The 21,492-nt window shown below is 43.3% G+C and overlaps 1 protein-coding gene across 7 annotated transcripts in view; it reads left to right on the top strand.

Annotated features, from left to right (window-relative positions):
- The window catches only part of LOC129851017 (calcium-dependent secretion activator 1-like), a 165,806-nt gene that overhangs the window by 111,915 nt on the left and 32,399 nt on the right, over positions 1-21,492 (top strand). For 4 of the 7 annotated variants that reach the window (XM_055917169.1, XM_055917168.1, XM_055917170.1 and 1 more), the window contains exons 15-21: positions 119-220; positions 1,907-1,970; positions 5,857-5,980; positions 8,861-8,929; positions 13,743-13,849; positions 16,721-16,877; positions 20,434-20,575. In XM_055917169.1, coding sequence (XP_055773144.1) covers positions 119-220; positions 1,907-1,970; positions 5,857-5,980; positions 8,861-8,929; positions 13,743-13,849; positions 16,721-16,877; positions 20,434-20,575 — 765 coding nt within the window. Of the gene's footprint in view, positions 1-118; positions 221-1,906; positions 1,971-5,856; positions 5,981-8,860; positions 8,930-9,894; positions 9,934-13,742; positions 13,850-16,720; positions 16,878-20,433; positions 20,576-21,492 lie in introns of all 7 variants that reach the window. The other 3 variants (XM_055917173.1, XM_055917172.1, XM_055917171.1) reach the window with 2 other exon arrangements.

Below are 21,492 nucleotides of genomic sequence, written 5' to 3'. Positions count from 1 at the left end.
TACATAATGTATATACATTGTACAATATGTGGACGATGTGGGAATGAAACCCACAACCTTGGTGTTTCCTGCCCCATGCTCCAACCATATAAACTCTATGGTACTGTATATCCCTCAGGCCTGACGGGATAGGGACGGTGACTGTGGAGGAGAAGGAGCGCTTTGAGGATATCAAGGAGAGGCTGCGTGTTCTGCTGGAGAACCAGATCACACACTTCAGGTGTGTACTGTACTCACTGCCAAGTCTGTAACTGACCCTGGCACAGACATGCCTATGGGACTCATCAGATCACAGATTATAGATCATGACATATGCCAATCACTGTGCTCTGCTATATGTTACTTACATTATGATCTCAAGAACAAGCTAGTCATTTATAAATTATAGAACTCCTTGAGGATAAATAATGGTCTTATGATGAAGGAATACAGTGCATTCAGAAAGTATTCAGACCCCTTCACTATTTACAGCCTTGTTCTAAAATTGATAACATGTTTAAAAATACTCATCAATCTAAACACAAAACCCTATAATGACAAAGCAAAAGCAGGTTATTTAAATTCTTGCAAATATATATATATATAAAGTATTTACATAAGTATTCAGACCCTTTTCTATGAGATTCGAAATTGAGCTCAGGTGCATCCTGTTTCCATTGATCATCCTTGATGTTTCTACAACTTGGAGTCCACCTGTGGTAAATTCAATTGATTGGACATGATTTGGAAAGGCAAACACCTGTCTATATAAGGTCCCACAGTTGACAGTGCATTAGGTCGACCAAGCCAGTAGGTCGAAGGAATTGTCCGTACCAAAACATTTCTGCAGCATTGAAGGTCCCCAAAAACACAGTGGCCTCCATCATTCTTAAATGGAAGAAGTTTGGAACCACCAAGACTCTTCCTAGAGCTGGCCGACCGGCCAAACTGAGCAATCAGGGGAGGAAGGCATTGGTCAGGGAGGTGACCAAGAACCCGATGGTCACTCTGACAGAGCTCCAGAGTTCCTCTGTGGAGATGGGAGAACCTTCCAGAAGGACGGCAATCTCTGCAGCACTCCACCAATTTGCCCTTTATGGTAGAGTGGCCAGACGGATGCCACTCCTCAGTAAAAGCACATGACAGCCCACTTGGAGTTTGCCAAAAGGCACCCAAAGCACTCTGACTATGAGAAACAAGATTATCTGGTCTAATGAAACCAAGATTGAACTCTTTGGCCTGAATGCCAAGCATCACGTCTGGAGGAAACCAGGCACCGCTCATCACCTGGCCAATACCATCCCTACAGTGAAACATGGTGGTGGCAGCATCATGCTGTGGGTATGTTTTTCAGCGGTAGGGACTAGGAGACTAGTCAGGATCAAGGGAAAGATGAATGGAGCATAGTACTGAGATCCTTGATGGAAACCTGCTCCAGAGTGCTCAGGACTTTAAACTGGAGGTGAAGGTTCACCTTTCAACAGGACAACAACCGTAAGCACACAGCCAAGACAACGGAAGGCTGGCTTCGGGACAAGTCTCTGAATGTCCTTGAGTGGCCCAGCCAGAGCCCGGACTTGAACATCTCTGGAGAGATCTGAAAATAGCTGTGCATCAACACTTCCCATCCAACTTGACAGAGCTTGAGAGGATCTGCAGAGAAAAATGGGAGAAACTCCCCAAATACAGGTGTGCCAAGCTTGTAGCGTCATACCCAAGTAGACTTGAGGCTGTAATCGCTGCCAAAGGTGCTTCAACAAAGTACTGAGGGGGGGGGGGGGGGGGGGGGGGGGGGATGTTTTAATCCATTTTAGAACAGGGCTCTAACGTAAAAAGAAATGGAAAAACTGAAGGGGTCTGAATACTTTCCGAATGCACTGTACCTTCATAGAAACCCTACATAAATAAAACTGGATTTCTTTCACAGGTACTGTTTTCCATTTGGTCGACCGGAGGGGGCCCTGAAAGCCACTTTGTCCCTGCTTGAGAGGGTATGTTATTATGCATCCTTTTTTAGCCTTACCTTATGTTCTATTAACCATGGACACATACTTTAGGCTATGGGACAAAAAAACGGAATAATATTTCAAATGTTCCATCCAAATTGGCCAGATTGTATGGATAGTTGTCTATTTGATTTCTATATTATGTTGTTTATAATATAGGCTACTTGGTTAAACAGATGTTTGTCTCCTGTTCTCTAGAAGTGAAGGGTCAACAAGCGCACTCCCATCTTTTTCCCGTTTGTGGTACATACTGTAGGGCCAGTTCTAGTCTTTTGTGGGGCCTAAGTGAGATTTGGTTGAGCCCCGACCCCCTCCTCCCAGACCTGACGCCAGGATGAAGTGACTAAGGGGACAGTTGAAATCGGCGAGGGGACACATTTTTGGGAGGTTCTTGCTTTGGAATTATATTGAATTCAGTTTATATAATCACGCTATACCACAATAAACATAAAGTTAAAATGCCGAGACTCATTGAGTGCTTTTGAAATCTGTAGCCTCTTTGCAGCACAATGCACAGCGCCCTACAGCTAGGCCGTTTTGGTAATGAATATAGGCTACAAGATAGATAGGACAATTCACCTATTATAAACAGCCTATGTGAATGCAGCTGGACACAGCTGTCTTTCCAAAATAATGCAAACTAAATGCTGAAAGTAGTGGCCTAGTTATTCATACATGCAAACAAAAATACTGAATAGCAGTTCGGCTAAGAATACGGACACAACTGTGAATGCGAACGAATGGAACAGAACAAAACAGCGGTACCAAGTAGTAAGCCTAGTAAACAAAATATCAGATCGATAAAGACATGACACAATGTATATTCAGGCTAGTTACATTAACAGTAAACAAATGGCGAATGGAGATTCAAATAACCAAAACATAGGTACAGCCTACTACAGTGAGATCTAGCCGTGCACAGCTGTCTTGCCAAATGTAGACCTTACAGTGAAAATCTAACTTACAACCCTTAACCAACAATGCAGTTTTAAGAAAAAATAAGAATTAAGTAAAAAATAGATAAACAATAATAACAGTAACAAATAATTAAAGAAGCAGTAAAATAACAATAGCGAGGCTATATACAGGGGTTACCGGTTAGTCAAGGTAATTGAGGTAATATGTACATTTAGGCAGAGTTAAAGTGACGATGCATAGATAATACACAGAAAGTAGCAGCAGCGTTAAAGTGTGGGGGCAATGTGAATAGTCTGGGTGGCCATTTGATTAGCTGTTCAGGAGTATTATGGCTTTGGGGTAGAGCCTGTTAAGAAGTATTTTGGACCTAGACTTGGCTCTCCGGTACCGCTTGCCATGAGGTAGCAAAGAGAACAGTCTATGACTAGGGTGGCTGGAGTCTTTGACAATTTTTAGGGCCTTCCTCTGACACCGCCTGGTAGAGAGGTGCTGGATGGCAGGAAGCTTGGCCCCAGTGATGTACTGGACAGTGTGCACTACCCTCTGTAGTGCATTGTGGTCGGAGACCGAGCAGTTGCCATACCAGGCAGTGATGCAACCAGTCAGCATGCTCTCGATGGTGCAGCTGTACAACTTTTTGAGGATCTGAGGACCCATGCCAAATCTTTTCAGTCTCCTGAGGGGGAATAGGCTTTGTCGTGCCCTCTTCACCACTGTCATGGTGTGCTTGGACCATGATAGTTTTTTGGTTATGTCTACACCAAGGAACTTGCTTTCAACCTGCTCCACTACAGCCCCGTCGATGAGAATGGGAGCCTGCTCTGTCCTCCTTTTCCTGTGTCCACATCCCCAACGAACTATCATGGTCTAAACACACCAAGACAGTGGTGAAGAGGGCACGACAACACCTTTTCCCCCTCAGGAGACTGAAAAGATTTGGCATGGTTCCCCAGATCCTCAAAAGGTTCTACAGCTGCACCATCGAGAGCATCCTGACCAGTTGCATCACCGCCTGGTATGGCAACTGCTCGGCCTCTGACCGTAAGGCGCTACAGAGGGTAGTGCGTACAACCCAGTACATCACTGGAGCCAAGCTTTCTGACATTCAGGACATATATACTAGTCCCAAAATAGTGTCAAAGACTCCAGTTACCCAAGTCATAGACTGTTCTCTCTGCTACTGCACGGCAAGCGGTACCGGAGTGCGAAGTCTAGAAACAAAAGTATCCTGAACAGCTTCTGCCCCCAAGCCGTAAGACTGCTGAACAATTAATCAAATGTACACCCGTCTATTTATATTGACCCCCCCTTGTTTTTACACTGCTGCTACACGCTGTTTATTATCTATGCATTGTCACTTTACAAATTACCTCGACTAACCCGTACCCCTGACTCGGTACCGGTACCCGCTGTATATAGCCTCGTTATTGTAATTACATTTTACTTTTTGATTTGATTAGATTTTTTCATTTTCTTAACTCTATTTCTTGAACTGCATTGTTGGTTAAGGGCTCCTAAGAAATAATTTCACGGTAAGGTCTACACCTTTCGTATTCGGCTCATGTGACAAATAAAATTTGATTTGATTCTACAATCCTAACTCTGAACAATAAATTGAGACCATGACTGTTCCAAAATGTTTTATGTTGCACTTTTACAGCAAGTTTTCTGCCATTCTACACATTTTGCCATGGGGCGGAGAGAAAATGTTGCAATTGTATAACATTTTTCATGCAATTCTATTCATTTTGCATGACTTAAGCCATGTTAATGATATCTGAGTGAGAGTGGCTAACAAAATCCCCCAAAAATTGGGTTGGTGGCCCCCTAGTGGCCTGGGGCCCTAAGCGATAGGCAGTGGTGTAAAGTACATAAGTAATAATGCTAAGTAGTTTTGGGGGGTATCTGAAATTTACTTTACTATTTATATTTTTGACAACTTTTACTTTTACTCCACTACATTCCTAAAGAAAATATGTACTTTTTACATTTAGAATGCTCAAGCAGGACAGAATTACCTATCAATATAACACTTTGTCATCCCTACTGCCTCTGATCTGGCGGACTCACGAAACACAAATATTGTGTTTGTTAATGATGTCTGAGTGTTGGAGTGTGCCCCTGTCTGTTCATAATTAAAAATCTGAAAATCGTGCCGTCTGGTTTGCTTAATATAAGGAATTTGATGTATAGCATTACTTTTACTTTGTACTTTTACCCAAGTATGACAATTGAGTACTTTTTCTACCACTGTACTTAAAAGTACATTTAAAACCAGATACTTTTAGACTTTTACTCAAGTAGTATTTTACTGGGTAGTATTTTACTGCGTAACTTTCCCTTTTTTCAATTTCTGTTAAGGTCTCTTTACTTCTACTCAAGTATGACAATTGAGTACTTTTTTCCACCACTGGCAATCGCTTATGCCTGGAGCTGGCCCTGGTGGTACAGCCACAAAAATGTGTTTTTTCGGGCCTCCCGGGTGGCGCAGTGCTCTAAGGCACTGCATCGCAGAGCCTGGGTTCGAGCCCAGGCTCTGTCGCGACCGGGAGGCCCATGGGGCAGCGCACAATTGGCCTAGCTTTGTCCGGGTTAGGGAGGGTTTGACCGGCAGGGATATCCTTGTCTCATCGCGCACTAGTGACTCGTGTGGCGGGCCGGGCGCAGTGCACGCTGACCAGGTCGCTAGGTGTATGGTGCTTCCTCCGACACATTGGTGCGGCTGGCTTCCGGGTTGGATGCGCGCTGTGTTAAGAAGCAGTGCGGCTTGGTTGGGTTGTGTTTCGGAGGACGCATGGCTCTCGACCTTTGCCTCTCCCGAGTCCGTACGGGAGTTGCAGCGATGAGACAAGACAGTAACTACTAACAATTGGATACCACGAAATTGGGGAGAAAAAGGTGGTAAAAAAAGGTGACATTTTTCTCTTCTACAATGTCTTCTGTTCTGTCCCAGGTGCTGATGAAGGATATCGTCACCCCTGTGCCCCAGGAGGAGGTGAAGACAGTCATCCGTAAATGTCTGGAGCAGGCAGCCTTGATCAACTACCAGCGCCTCTCAGAATACGCCAAAGTAGAAGGTAGATGACCACTTACACACTGACACCCCTCCACACACACACACACAATGCAGCATCACACCGTGTCTTACACTCTTTCACACACAGTGCTGTACCGTACTATTTATGATCTGTCAACATTTTTGTCTCCCTTCTAGCATTGTTACCACAATAGCGTTGATATCTATAGGGATTAACACACGTTGTTGTTGCACAGTGGCCTACAGTACGTCGGGAAAAGACACAATCAGACAGCAGTTGTGAGATACTACAGACATCATGCCCTCTAGTGCTTTACCACATTGCCCCCTGCAGGTCATCTGTTGCACACAAACGACATGACTTCTTAAACATCAGGACTTTCCCGATAGCAATGGGATTTAGGCTTACAAGTATTTTAATGATGCATCATTCCTGATGTAATATGAGTTTCCCAAAATACCACGCATCGCTAAGTACAATGTTGGAGCATGTGTCGATACTGATAGGATCAAAAGAAAGCCAGCACTGTTCTCTGATCAGCTTTCTCCATTCAAATCTTACCTTAACATTATAATTATTCCACAATACTGACGACGGATCCGCTCCTAGCTGAGAGATATTGTCACATTATGGCTGCAAATATTGAGGCAGCTTATTCTAATGCTTACCTATAATAATGCACTAAATTACAGATTCATTTGTCACATCATTGCGCACATGTTGTTACACAAATTTTGAGGCAAAAATTGGACAGTGTAGCCTACAAATTGAACTCAATTGACTGAACATGAAATTGATTTCAATATGATTTAAATATTGTATATAGGCCTATGTAGCCAACAGGCCTACTGTATTTTTTAATGCAGTCATCTCAGTTTTCATTTGAAGCATCCTTTTTATCATTTGCTTGTCCAATTGCGAAGGCTACGGCACTGTGTATTTGTAGTCAACTTCGTTCCAAAGTTATCTGCGGTCACAGAAAGACCGATAAACAGCCTGATTTTTTTGGTTTATCTTCTGTGTATAAAGTGAGATTGAAGGGCATCTGACAACAGTTTGGATTTCCAAAAAATATAAAGATCCTCTTTAGCACTGGCACTAGAAATTGGAAGGCAATGGTTAAATATATTTTTTGTGTTTTGGGAGAACTCTCCATTTAGAGCTGATCTCAGGGACATTTTAAGAGGAAAGTCAAACATTGAAATACAATCAAATAATGGAAATAAGATGTTGTATTTATATTGTATTAAAAATACAGTAGATAACTCGAAGCAGAGATTTCATACATCATTTTCACAATGTGATAAGTAATATTGGCGCCTTTGAATTAATATAACTGTTCTGTCCCCAGCTGCAGTAAACAGCAAAAAAAAATACTCCATCTTCCCCTAATGTGGCTGCTATTACTTTTAGATGGGCTTTTAAAAAAAAAAAAAATTTTTTTTTAATTTTATTTTTTTATCCCCTTTTCTCCCCAATTTTCGTGGTATCCAATCGCTAGTAATTACTATCTTGTCTCATCGCTACAACTCCCGTACGGGCTCGGGAGAGACGAAGGTCGAAAGCCATGCGTCCTCCGAGGCACAACCCAACCAAGCCGCACTGCTTCTTTAACACAGCGCGCCTCCAACCCGGAAGCCAGCCGCACCAATGTGTCGGAGGAAACACCGTGCACCTGGCCCCCTTGGTTAGCGCGCACTGCGCCCAGCCCGCCACAGGAGTCGCTGGAGCGCGATGAGACAAGGAAATCCCTGCCGGCCAAACCCTCCCTAACCCGGACGATGCTAGCCCAATTGTGCGTCGCCCCACGGACCTCCCGGTCGCGGCCGGCTGCGACAGAGCCTGGGGGCGAACCCAGAGACTCTGGTGGCGCAGTGGCTTTTAAAGTTTTAACTCTCTTTTCATTTACAGGTGTAATTTACATTGATATAGCTCCCTAAATAAACTTGCACAGTAGAGATGTGTATAGTAAGTAAAAATGCATTCAACTCCCCGTGAATCTGCCATCTTTATGCTGACTCCTGTGTGTCTCAGCTTCTCTCTGGGCCAGTCAACCCACTGGCCCGCTCCTCTTGCACACCGTTGCGGCTTCAAGGTGGGGTGATGCTCTGAAGCAACAATTTCTCCTTTCCTTGTTTCCTCTCCTTTGTTCTGAAATAACCATCATCTTCTGTTCATCTTCCCCCCTCTGCTTTCCTCCTCCTTGTCTATTGGCTTTGCTGCTTCACTCCAAGCCCCTTGTAGTGTGAACACAAGTCAGGAAGGCCAATACACAAGGCATGCTGGGATTGCCCTCTGCAGCAACCCAGTATCTGTCTGTTGCATGTCCCAGGATTTCTTTACTAGGCATACAGAACTGGCTTACAAACTAAATGATGTGTTGGAATATATTTCTATGTGTGTGTAGCTTTGACTACCCTCACCGATACTATTTTACTGGAAATATCTAGTCTCAAATTCAGCTCTTCTCTATTAAGGTCAGTTTCTATAAAGAAATACCTGAGGGTGCCGAAGATACTGAAGGAGATGCCCCTTAGTATCTTGGAGTGGAAATACTGCAGAAAAATCCTGTTTCTCATAAACATTTGCTTGTTTGTTGCCTTGATCGGGAAAAACTCAAACTTGATAGAAATGTCTCCCACCTTAATACCATTTGGCATGACGAATGGTTAAACAAAAGTGTGTCCAAAGGCGACCGCCAGCCCACACACCCTTTGTCCACCCACCCCTCTCCTCCACATTCGGCACTTCGGGCCCATCCCAAACCTTCTCCCCAGCCACCAAACCCCGCCCTCCACCACCACCATCTCCACAGAGGAACCTGTGGGTACCCCTAACCCCCACATTCAGCTACCCTTAGAGCTCTGACCTCTCCTCCTCTGACCCCAGCCTCTTGCATGCCCCGATCCTCTCTTGTAGGGAAAAAGAGAGAAATGTATGAGCATCCTGTCTTCTGCTTGGCGTCTCAAGTGATGGATTTAACCATTCGTGAGTACCTTCTTCATCCTGCTCCACCCTCCTCGACCCGTTCCTCCTCCTCCCCCTTTCCTCAACCATGTTTTTCTATTTTCAACATCTCTCCGTTCACACTTCCCAATCCCCTCTTATCACCATTCCTTGCTGCCCTCTTAAACTATCTCTCTCACGCTCTCGCTCTTGCTTCTCTTTAGTACTTTTCCTTTTGATCTGTTGCTTCTGTCTGTGAAAGCCACCCGTGAGAGATCCAGTCCCATGGTCTGTGCCTGTCTGTTAGGTCCTAGCAGGTCAAGCCAGGACCAAGACTCCAACGGTCTGTGACAATCATGAGAGATCTTATCTACTGTATCTGTCAGCTTTTTATTCTGTTACCATGCCTGTCTGCGAATTGAATGCATTTTTACTTTGCTTCTGTGTAAACCCCCCTCAGTCCTGTTGAACCATGTCTCACTGGTACAGTACATGATACAGGTACACCATACAGCTACTGTACTATAGGGAACATTGTCATGACTTTCCCTGTTTGTATCATTTCACACTGGGGACCAGAGTGGTAAGACAACAGGAACAGGAAGTGGCAATCGTAAGGTAGACAGGATGTAATATGTCTACATTTTAGTCTCTGCATGTGTTCCAACTGAAGCATTAATAATGTATGTTGTCATATATTGCTGTATGTCCTGGAGTGTTTATGTTTTTTGGTGTGTGTGGGGGGGGGGTCGTTTGGACCACTGTCTGTATATGTTTTACTGTTTGAAGCTATATGTGTGTCTATGTCTGACTACTGGTTAACATCAGATCTGGAGAGGAGATCCCTTGGGTGAAAGGTGTTGCTCAACCACTTGTTTTCCAGACTTCCACTCTATCCTGCTCTTATGCTTTCATTACTGACTATCCACTCCTCTCTCGCTCTTTCTCTCCCTCCCACCTTCCCTCTCTCTTCTTCTCTGCTCTCCCTATCTCCTGCTCTCTCCTAGCGGAGAAAACTCAGAAAGATAAGAAGGATCAGGATCCAGGTGACACCATCCTATATATGAGCATATCCTAACCCAGTTAGAGCCATAGCAACATAACATCTCACAGCCTTCCTGATGCACGGCCTGGGAAGGTTACAGGAATGTTGTGATAGAGTTATGTCTCCACACCCCTGTCCTGTATTTTCCCCTGTACCTGCACTGCATTCCAGTGATGGAGATGCAGCCGTCCCCAGTGGGTGACTGTGGTAACCCTGGTAACCCTGGTAACCCTAACAGCAGCAGCAACCCAGCAGCAAACCACCCTGCATACCACTACTGGCTTGCTTCTGAAGCTAAGCAGGGTTGGTCCTGGTCAGGCCCTGGATGGGAGACCAGATGCTGCTGGAAGTGGTGTTGGAGGGCCAGTAGGAGGCACTCTTTCCTCTGGTCTAAAAAATATCCCAATGCCCCAGGGCAGTGATTGGGGACACTGCCCTGTGTAGGGTGCCGTCTTTCGGATGGGACGTTAAACGGGTGTCCTGACTCTCTGAGGTCATTAAAGATCCCATGGCACTTATCGTAAGAGTAGGGGTGTTAACCCCGGTGTCCTGGCTAAATTCCCAATCTGGCCTTCAAACCATCATGGTCACCTAATAATCCCCAGTTTACAATTGGCTCATTCATCCCCCTCCTCTCCCCTGTAACTATTCCCCAGGTCGTTGCTGCAAATGAGAACGTGTTCTCAGTCAACTTACCTGGTAAAATAACGGTAAAATAAAAAAATAAAAAAAATAAATAAAAACTATCAAGTCCCCTCTCTAGCCCTCCTGTTAAGACCACTCATCTGTGTAGTAGCTCCACCAATGGGCCTCCTCTGAATTCTCTTAAAATGCTTCCTCTTTCCTGCAATGATGTTTCCTCTTTCCTAAAAAAATGTATTATGTCAAGGAGGGGAAGAAAAGAAGTGAGGGAGTGAGGAAGGGAGGAAAAGGGAAGATGGAGAGAATTAGCAAACAAATGAACGGAGAGATCAATTTTAAGACCATTCAGACCATTGCCATTGAGTATCTCACTCACTCTCTTGAAACCTGCAGAGGTAGCACAACGTTATGGCAAGCTTCAATACATGTAAGATAGCAGTTATTATGTGTTTGAATTCATGTATTTGAATTCATAAGTTGTGCAATGAAAGTATCACATCCTCTGCAGAAAGTGCATGAACATCTCCAATGTACTAAAATGCAATCGTTTTGAAGAAAAACCTCATATCAAAGTTTGGTTACAATATATGACGGATGAAATGGTTTGGATATTCTGGCTGATATTTCCCATATGACCATAATGTTATATCAATGGCAATTTTGATATATTGGAAATAAGTGAAGCAAGATGATATCATAGATCATGATAGCACATAGTCATCGTCATTATTAACTGTTTCAGGTTCACAGTTTTGCTGGTGTCACTGTGTGAGATGTAATTGATCATTAAATGTCACTGATTAGACAGCACTTACACCTGGTTTCCCGGGTCTAAATCAGTCACTGACTAAAAAAGAAGCGGACATCCCTTATACTGTAGAATGTGGCAATACTGAGTTTCTGTTATAGAAGATCTAGATGTTTGGCCTTGCCCCTCACCTCACCTGTATCACTCCAGCACCCATGCCCCTTCATTGACCAATGGAAGAAATGCCCTTTGTGTTTGCGGGCATTCTTTTAAACCCTCCATCCATACTGGTGACCAGACCATAATTTCAACACAGTCAGAGGCAATCCTCTGGCCACAGTCCAGTCCACAGACACCACTGGGCTTAAAGTGCTCTGCCAGTGTGTGTGCGTCACAGAGCTGTACTTCTGTACACTGCCAATTAAACCCCTGCTACTACAGAGCCTGACTAGCACAATGACAGATGTGTGTGCTGGACAAAGAGCAGAAGCAGCGAGGAGAGGACATGGTCTTTGCCTCATTTCTTCAAGTGTAGAAGTCCACATTGTCACATTAATCTCTCCATTTTACTGGGACTGTAAAGAGGGACAGAGAAATGGAAAATAAGTCAAGTAAGTCAGTGTTGTTGTGAAAAGTCTGTCAGACTGATTCATTAAGAAGAGATCAGGCATATGTAAAGATGTTTGACCCTCAGATGCCCTGAAGTCTGAACGAGCACCCAATATGTTATTGTATAGGCTCCTACGCAGTTCTCCAGTTACCTATGCTGACTCTCTCTCTCTCACAAATACCATCTCTTCACCATATTCATTATTCTTTTCTTTATTTCAAAAGCATACATTTATGTGTAGCTTCATCACAACCTCATTGGTCAGTTGAGATGGTTGTGATTTGTCCCTTCGTTGTGTTTCGTAACATGATCGCTGTAGACTGAATTAGTATCAATTGAGTAAAGTATGTGAACTAGAGGTCTTCACGGGTCCAATATTTGGACCTGGGGGCTTTCCCACCCGGGCCTGATATGCATAAATAAATGTATTTTAGAGGAGAGACCCGAATCGAGCCAAAGACAACTACCGGTAGATATGTTTCGTATAGACCTGGTCGGATCCAGACCCAGTCGGATCAGAGTGAGGGAAGCAGCAGAAAATTTATTTTTTTTAAGCTATTTTATTAACCGGAGCTGATAAAGCGTGAGAGGGAGAGAGAGGTGTTGCTCTCGCAGGCGGGGGAGGGGCCGTACTGTGAGAGAGTAACACAGGGATGAGGGCGGGAGAGACGAGACCGCAACCAACCAAGTCGATAGTGGACTAATAACTGCCATAGCTAGGTTATTTATCATCAAATATGATTACGTAGTACCTGTCTTGACTGCATCAAACTGGGAGAAGCTAGTTAAGCTAGCTAACATTAGCTAACTAGGTTAATTAAAGCTTCAGTGCATGTGCTTTCTCATCCTACAGTTACAAATAACAACTCCATTCAGAATATTAAGTAGCAGCCTACCTGTTGGCTCTTGGTCGTTGTAGCCTATCCTTGTCCTTTAACTTTTAATTACGTCATTTTAATTCCAGCTTCCATTGATTTAGATACAGTATCTCCTAACTTTTGCCCCACACGGAGGCTCTATGACTGTAGCCTATTGCCGCTTTGATGACTTATGATTGGCCAACAACAAGCTCATCGATACACTCTCGTGAAAAGTAAGAGCAGCGGCATACATGATAAAATGTCTCTCTCTCTCTTTCTCTCTCTCTACTGCAGCAGTCGCATTCGGATTTGTACAGGCCCTTCCGGACAAGTCAGTTAAGATTACACACATCTGAGACCTGTGACACTCAGACCCGTGACATTATTTAAATTCTGGAACAGGACCCACTCGTGTCTCTGGTATCCGGGTACAGGTGGATCTGTGAAGACCTCTAATGTGAACAGCAGACTTTCATTGTGTATTTTGTTCTTCAAAATGGAGTTGATGTAAAAACCTGCCAATACTTGCACTCTACACTTTCTTAGTGGTTATATTTATCCTGGTTGTCACAGCTATCCTACTTAGCAGGGGGAAATTACCAGACTTCAGGGAGTGTCGTTTTGCATATCACATGTTAAACTTGAGCGTCTCACATAAGAAACATTCAAAGTGTATATGTCAGCACATATCGAACTGTCAGCACATACCGAACCGTTGAATGCCCAACGTTCTGCACATTTTGCATGATAACTGTGGAACATGTCTGTTGTTTTCCCTGTTTTCATTTGTCTCATTATACCTGCATTGTTCTAGAGATGGTTGTATTACAGTGTTGCCCTAGGAGACTTACACAACAGCACAACTTTAGCATGAGGTTGATCAGATGTTGAGGGGAAGTTTAACAGCCATGTATCTCCCTCCATATTGACCTGTGACCTTTGTGCTTCAGAGAATGTAGGGCGCTTAGTCACCCCTGCCAAAAAGCTGGAGGACACCATACGTCTGGCCGAGCTGGTCATCGAGGTCCTCCAACAGAATGAGGAGCATCACGCAGAGGTGAGTACAGCCCACATACATAAATCCAAGGTCAGTTATTATCAGAACAGAGAGTTAAGAACTACAGTGAACCATGGGGCATTTATTCTGTCTCTGACTCTGTTTAACAGGCTACAGTCACAGTCGGTACAGTATTTACATCAGTTTTTTTTACCTCCATATCTCACTAGTGCATGCTAGCCAGACTGCAATGGCCTGCACGGTAAGGGGTCAAGGTGTGGGTTTAAAGGTCAAAAAGGTTGTATCACTTCTCACTCCTCCATTTCATGTGCACCGGGCATCGTTTGGGATGACAACGATGAGCAATGCACAGTTTGACCGGGGGACTTCTGATTTGGTCACTATGTTTCCTGTACAAGCCTCCTAGAAGAGAATACCCAACAGGGCTTTAATTAACCCTATTGAATCATATCCTAGCCTAGGTGCTATAAAGGTTTTTGTGGTGATGTCACAAGTTGTTCTTCCTGTAAAGGGTGTCCCCAACAGAAGTTGCATGGTACTGGTAGAGCAGTGTAGAGCAGTGTAGTGTAGTGTAGAGCAGTGTAGTGTTGTGTAGAGTAGTGTAGTGTAGTGTTGTGTAGAGCAGTGTAGTGTAGGTTGGTTGTGATGATGATTCAGACTATCATCCTGTTGTTCACACTGCATTTGTACTCTTTCTGGAAACATGAAGAGAATTTACAGACCTCAGTGACCCATTTTTAAACACCAAATGTGTCTATTGATTATGTGAAGGCTAGGTCAAGTGCATGGTCTTCCTCATGCATATTATGTTTACTCACAAAGAGAATGTTGACATATTTCTTAACAGACCTTTAGCTCTTGAGTATAGTTTGTCAATTAAACTACCATTTGTTTTTTCTCCATTGGTTTGGATCATGTCTTTCTTTCACTGTCATCATCACATATGTCCTGCCAACTAAGCATTCGATGGAAAGAGTAAGCACAGGGATGTGAACTCTGCAGAAGTATACCTGACTTAAAAGCCCTTCCTGTTCTCTTATTGTTTGTTTTGTTTGCGGGGAATGTTCGGACAGGGCAAAGAGGTATGTGATGGATCCTCAAATCCTGATAACATGACCCCTAACCCCTGCCCCCCCCTCACCTGCCATGACGCCTAACCCCAGTCACCCCCCACCTGCCATGACGCCTAACCCCTGCCACTCTCCACCTCCCATATTATGTGATGTACTGAAGATGCCAAATGCCCAGGGATGATCTTAACTGTTCCCATCTCTCTTCCTAGTAATAGCCTTGTACCCCAACTTCTTCCCTTATAATTGTTTTCAGCCTATCCTGGAGAGTTGTGCTTGTGCAGCCCAAAGGGTTGCATTTGGTGATAAAGCAAACCTCAACAAGCACTGTGGCAGTGTCCCTGTCTATCATACTCAATCCCTCCCACTGAAATCCCCCCCGACCACATCACATCGCCCCCACCCCTCCCGGTCTGGTGCAGTTTTATCTGTCCACCCCAACTGCCACAGCCAACTCTGGTCCCATCCTGTCAGTGAAAGGCCTGCTCTGTGGTGCTGTGTGTTTGGGGAAAGCTGTGACAGGTAAGAGAGGTGATCCAGTCACCTCCACCCAACAAGCTGATCCTCCTCCATTGTAGACCTGATTACTCTCAATGGAAAAAGCATGCCATTTGTCTTAGGTAATGTGACCCGACCCGTCTGTCCCCTCTTGCATTTCTCAAAATGCATTGTTGTGTAAATTTTCCCATCGGAAATTAACACCAACACTGTCAGTAGACCAGCATAACCAGAAATAGACATCTTCCACTTCTTCTCAACCCAGTACCCTCAGTCACCTCATCCATGTACCAGTCAGTTTGAGTCAATTACATTATTATTCAAGTAATTTGGCAAATCTAGTAACGTTTCTGTGTATAGTGTAGGCCATGGCGAATACAGTTCATAAATTGACGTATGGAAATTAAACCGAACCCTAACCGTTACCCAATTCAGCAGCCAATGTGAAGAATCAGTAGATGAATCCTCCCACTGCTTGAGGCCTGTAATGACAGTTTTATTTATTGTTATAAGCCTCTCCATTTTGACCCTGAGTCTGTTGCTGGTTGCTGCTGGCGCTGTCATGGCAACCGTCCCATGCCAGAGTGCATGACGCCCATGGGAGCATTCACATCACAGAGGTGTGACGATGTGAATGGCTGATGGCCAAGTCCTCCACTGGCCCAGAGGACAACGGGCAGGGAGAGGGGGAGCATGGGAGGATGAGTGTTAACCTGCATGAGACCAGCCTGTTCCAGACTCTGTCACTCCACTGATTCTGTCTATCCTATGGGGAGGCTCAGAGCAGCTCTGTATGAATGACTTAGTCAAGGAGCCGTATCTATGCAGTTCTCTGTGTTTCGCTCTGTGGGCCAACAGAACAGCGCACGTTTAGCCGTGCTCGAGTGCAGAACTGAAACACTGTGCTCAAAGCTGTAAAGTGTCCCCCAGAGATCTCTGTGTGATGCCTCAGAGGTGACAACTTGACTCTTATTGTGAAAATGAGAGAAGAAAAGAGCCCTTATATAGGTCGGTGGAGTAACATTATCTTCCTTTCCTCTCTAGAGAATGACACTTTGAGGCTTGTATTATAGTTGCATACTCTTATCCTCCATTTGTTTGTCTCTCTATCTTTGTCTATTTCTCCACCTGCCTCCCTTTTCCCCTCTTTCACCCTCTATGTGTTTTTCATCAAACTTTATCTACACATTCCTCTCCTTCTCTCTTCCGTGTATCTCTTTCATACCCCCTTCTCTCCTTTCTCTTTTTCTATGTATTCCTCTCTCCTCTTTCATTCTACACTCTCTCTCTCCATCTCTCTGTTTTCTCTCTCTCGCTCTCTCCTTCACTCCTCTCTCTCTAGGCATTTGCGTGGTGGTCAGACCTGATGGTGGAACATGCAGAGACCTTCTTGTCTCTTTATGCAGTGGACATGGATGCGGCACTGGAGGTTCAGCCCCCTGACAGCTGGGACAGCTTCCCTCTCTTCCAGTTGCTCAATGACTTCCTGAGGACCGACTGTGAGTGCCTCCAACCCCGGCCCAGGCCCTGAACCAGGGCTACATTATGAACAAACACACACAGCGTTTAGCACTCCAGAACCATACAGCACATACAGCACATACAGCATAAGGCAGCACATGCAGCACACAGTCTGGAGCATTCATGACACATAGTACTGGGTTTTTATTGAATATTCAATGTGGTTGATTTTGGCGAACTGGAGAAACTAAAACCTAGTGTTGAGATCCAAATTGAGGAGAATATGTTACGATCTAATGTTACTTTCACACTGCATGATCCTTTCTGCATTTAACTCCAGTATAATGAAACGGATGAAGGTAATTGCGAGGACAATGCAGCACTGTGGGAGCTTCTTACTAAGAGCTGAAACTAACATTGAAATGGTTGCTGTGGGCCCTGTAATTATTTGGTGCATGTGACAAATAAAATTAATGAACTGCAGTTGCCGTAGGAGCGCTGTCCAGGGTTCTGGAAGCATGAGTCAGAAGAGAAACACTTACCACTGCCTTTGTGAAGTGAACCTGCACTGGGCTAATTGTCCCAAGGGAATGTCTCATTCTAGTTTGTCAGCCAGGACTCTGGAAGAATGTAATGTAGTCTGTTGTTCACCTGCAGTGGCTTAATGGACTTGGACTGGAACAGCTTGTTATGCTCACTTGTTACTGCTGCACAATTGGCCACATTCATAGTTGGACATTTTTTTGAAACAGCTGATTGGTTATTTACATTGCAATGATCAAAGCAACAAGAAAATCTGGAGACAAGCCAAAAAGAAGGGTGAAATTAATGGTATTTTGATGAATGATAAATTGACATTTATCCTCTACGGGATCAGTGTCCCCCCCCCCGCGGGACGGTTGAGCTAACGTAGGCTAATGTGATTAGCATGCGATTGTAAGTAACAAAATAAAATCCCAGGACATAGACATATCTGATATGGGCAAAAAGCTTAAATTCTTGTTAATCTAACTGCACTGTCCAATTTACAGTAGCTATTACAGCGAAAGTGTACCATGCTATTGTTTGAGGAGAGTGCACAATTCTGAACTTGAGAATGTATTAATAAACCAATTAGGTACATTTGGGCAGACTTGATACAACATGTTGAATAGATATGCAGTGGTTCATTGGATCAGTCAAAAACTTTGCACATACACTGCTTCCATCTAGTGGCCAAAATCTAAATTGCACCTGGGCTGGAATAATACATTATGGCCTTTCTCTTGCATTTTAAATATGGTACAAAAAAATGCATGTTTTTCTTTGTATTATCTTTTACCAGATCTAATATGTTATATTCTCCTGAATTCATTTCCACAAACTTCAAAGTGTTTCCTGCACATCAACACGTCATGATATATTAGATTTCATAGTGTACACTTTGCATACAGTATGGTTGATGTACTGTAGCATACACAGATGGACTAATCCCATGTAATACTAGTAATTCTGATTTCCATGACTTTGACAGTATAGTTGGAAATGTAAACCTGCCACCATGATATCAACCATCCATCTCCCTTAGGCTTCTCCAGTGGTTTACAGGAGCACAATAACACAGTACACACACAGAGCAGCATCCCAATACTACCAAACCATACCACAGGGGAATGTTACATGGAAGGTCATTTGTTTTGTCTCCCTGAAGCAGCTAGCTTATGTGTCATGAAATAGCCTTAGCACCAGATAGGCGCCAAAGTCGGACGCCATTCAAGCAGTTAATGAGGTCTAAAACAGTGGTGGCTGGGAGTAGGGCGAGCCCTGCATCCTCACTCCTGGACAAATACATCGAAGTGTACAGCAGCCACTCAAGTGGCTAATTGGAGAGCGACAATCAGGGAACAAAATAAACATTGCACCTACTGTGTATCATCGACCTTGACTTCTATACACGCGCGCGCACACACACACACACACAGAGGGAGAGTGAGCGCTCAAAGGGATAAAGAGGAAAACACACACTGGCCTCCATTTTATCTCCCTTGGTCTATGTTAGCGTTGCCTTTTTACCAGTTGAATCTAGAGGAAACTTGCCTGGTCTAATATATATATATATATATAGCCATCAGATATATAAAAGAGAGAAAATCTGGTATGGTAGCTTATAGCGAAGAGTTAGCTTCCTTCTGATAGGATTCAAAAGGTAAAATCCAGGGTTCTATCTCATAGCTTTCATCTGGCCAGTCATTTCAGATCAGCAATCACTCCAAGGAAGACAGGAAGGAGAGATGCATTTTCAATTCATTCTCCCAGAGCTGTTACAGTCACCTCCAAAATGATTGGTACCCTTGATAAAGTTGAGCAAAAAAGACTGTTTAAAATAAATTACAAATACTAAGCTATATTTTATTTTAAAAAATAAGGACAATTATATTGTTTTGTGCTAATAAAATTGCTTGGAGAAAGAGATGTGTCAAAATTATTGGCACATCTAATGATTCTTCTAAATAAAATCGAACAAAATTGTGGCCTGTAATGGCTTTCTGTTTCACTGGGGTATAACAGTTAGGTAACAATTAGGTAACACACATATAAAATCCATATGTCAACCATCATGGGGAAAGGCAAAGAACTCACAAATGAATAGACAAATGGTTGACTTTCATAGATAAGGCAATGGTATAAAAACTACTGAAAAACAAAATATACCACTTACACCACTATTCAAGCAGCATTTAAGAAGTTTAACATCACTGGAACAGTGGTCAACTTGCTTAGTAGAGGACCCAAGAGTATCTTGTCCCCACACACAATGAGAAATATGGTTCAGGATTCAAAGAAAAGTCCAAGGGCTACAGTTGGAGAATTACAGAACTTGGTCGAATCTTGGGGTCACCAAAACTACAATTAGATGCCACCTCCATGCCAATAGGCTATTTGGAAGGGATGTCATCAAAAAAGCCTTTATTGAGAGCAACCAATAAATGTAAACACCTGGAGTTTGCTAAACAGAATTGGCACTTGGATTGGAACCGGGTGCTATGGTCAGATGACACGAAAATAGAGCTCTTTAGCCGACCACACAAGTGGTGGGTTTGGCATAGAAAGTAGGAAGCATATGCAGAAAAGAACCTCATGCCTACTGTAAAATATGGTGGTGGATCTTTGCTGTTTTGCTTCCACTGCTTCTGGGGCCCTTGTTAAGGTCAACGGCGTCATGAACTCTTCCAAGTACCTGGACATTTTAGTCGTAACACTGGTTGCCTCTGCCAGGAGGCTGACACATGGCCGCAAGTGGATCTTCCAGCAAGACAATGACCCCAAGCTCACATCAAAATCCCCCCCAAAAATGTATTATTGACCACAAAATCAACATTTTGTAATGGCCATTTCAGTTTCCAGACTTGAACCAATTTTAGTAGTATAAAATAATCTAATTATAAATAAAATAAATTGCATACAAGATAACTCAGTATTTGTATTATTTATTTTAGACAAGTATTTTTTGCTCATTATTATCAAGGGTGCCTATCGCTTTGGAGGTGACTGTTCCAATGGTGTTACATTTGAATGAATGACTTCATCTGACCTATATGCTCTGTCCTGTCTCAGATAACCTGTGCAATGGGCAGTTCCACAAACACCTGCAGGACCTATATGCCCCACTGGTGGTGCGATATGTGGACCTCATGGAGTCATCAATCGCCCAGTCCATCCACAGGGGCTTTGAGAGAGAGTCCTGGGAGCCTGTCAAGTAAGGACACCCCTAATATCAACACCCCATTGAAATGGTTACATAGCCCGGATGCTACTGTTTCTGCATTCAAGTTGGCTATAGTAGAAATCGACTGATACCCAGGCTAGTCATAATGCAGTATAGACATACTGTATAGGTAGATGCTAATATCTTCAGTTTTCAAACTTGAATTACTGTCAATGTTTTCAAGCTTTCCTGTTCATGTTAACATAAATATTCTGCTAATGATTTGGTAATCATGTGTACCATATATTTGTACATGAAATATGTTGATATCCACACATGAAGTATGTCTACTTGTGGGCAATTGTGTAAAAATATATTAATAAGTATTAACACAATTATTTACTATCTATTTCTATTTGTCCACATTGCAGGTAAGAGCATCTGAAGATATTGTTGGAAACATGTTTCTTGAGTTTTTCCCTAGAGCATGTGCCAAACTCATTCCATGAAGGCCCGACAGTCTGCGTGTCTTCGCTCCTCCCTTGTACTTGATTGATGAATTAAGGTCACTAATTAGTAAAGAACTCCCCTCACCTGGTTGTCTAGGTCTTAATTGATAGTGAAAAACCCTGCCCTGGAGTGTTCATATGGTACCCCTTGTATGAATGACATTGCTGTTTGTTGTCACCATATGTTGAGTTGTCAAAAGTCAACTATCTTTTGTCATTAGTCTCTTCAATGGTGATAGGACACACTTTACACATTATTTGTCACCATTAGATTTGCCTCTTCAATTCAATGGAAAGATACCCTTACTTATTTAATTTCAATAACAGATATTTTAGTGCTAATTTGCTTTTTTTTGTGCTAATTTCCTCACCAATTTGATTTGTTTTCCTTGGCATTGCTTTTATCTAGTTTGTTTCACTTTCCCTTTTAAAACACATCCACATTACCACTGTTACAGG

This window comes from Salvelinus fontinalis, chromosome 3 (genome assembly GCF_029448725.1).
Source record: "Salvelinus fontinalis isolate EN_2023a chromosome 3, ASM2944872v1, whole genome shotgun sequence".
Classification (NCBI taxonomy): Eukaryota; Metazoa; Chordata; class Actinopteri; order Salmoniformes; family Salmonidae; genus Salvelinus; species Salvelinus fontinalis.
This window is presented reverse-complemented; position numbering and strand designations above follow the sequence as displayed.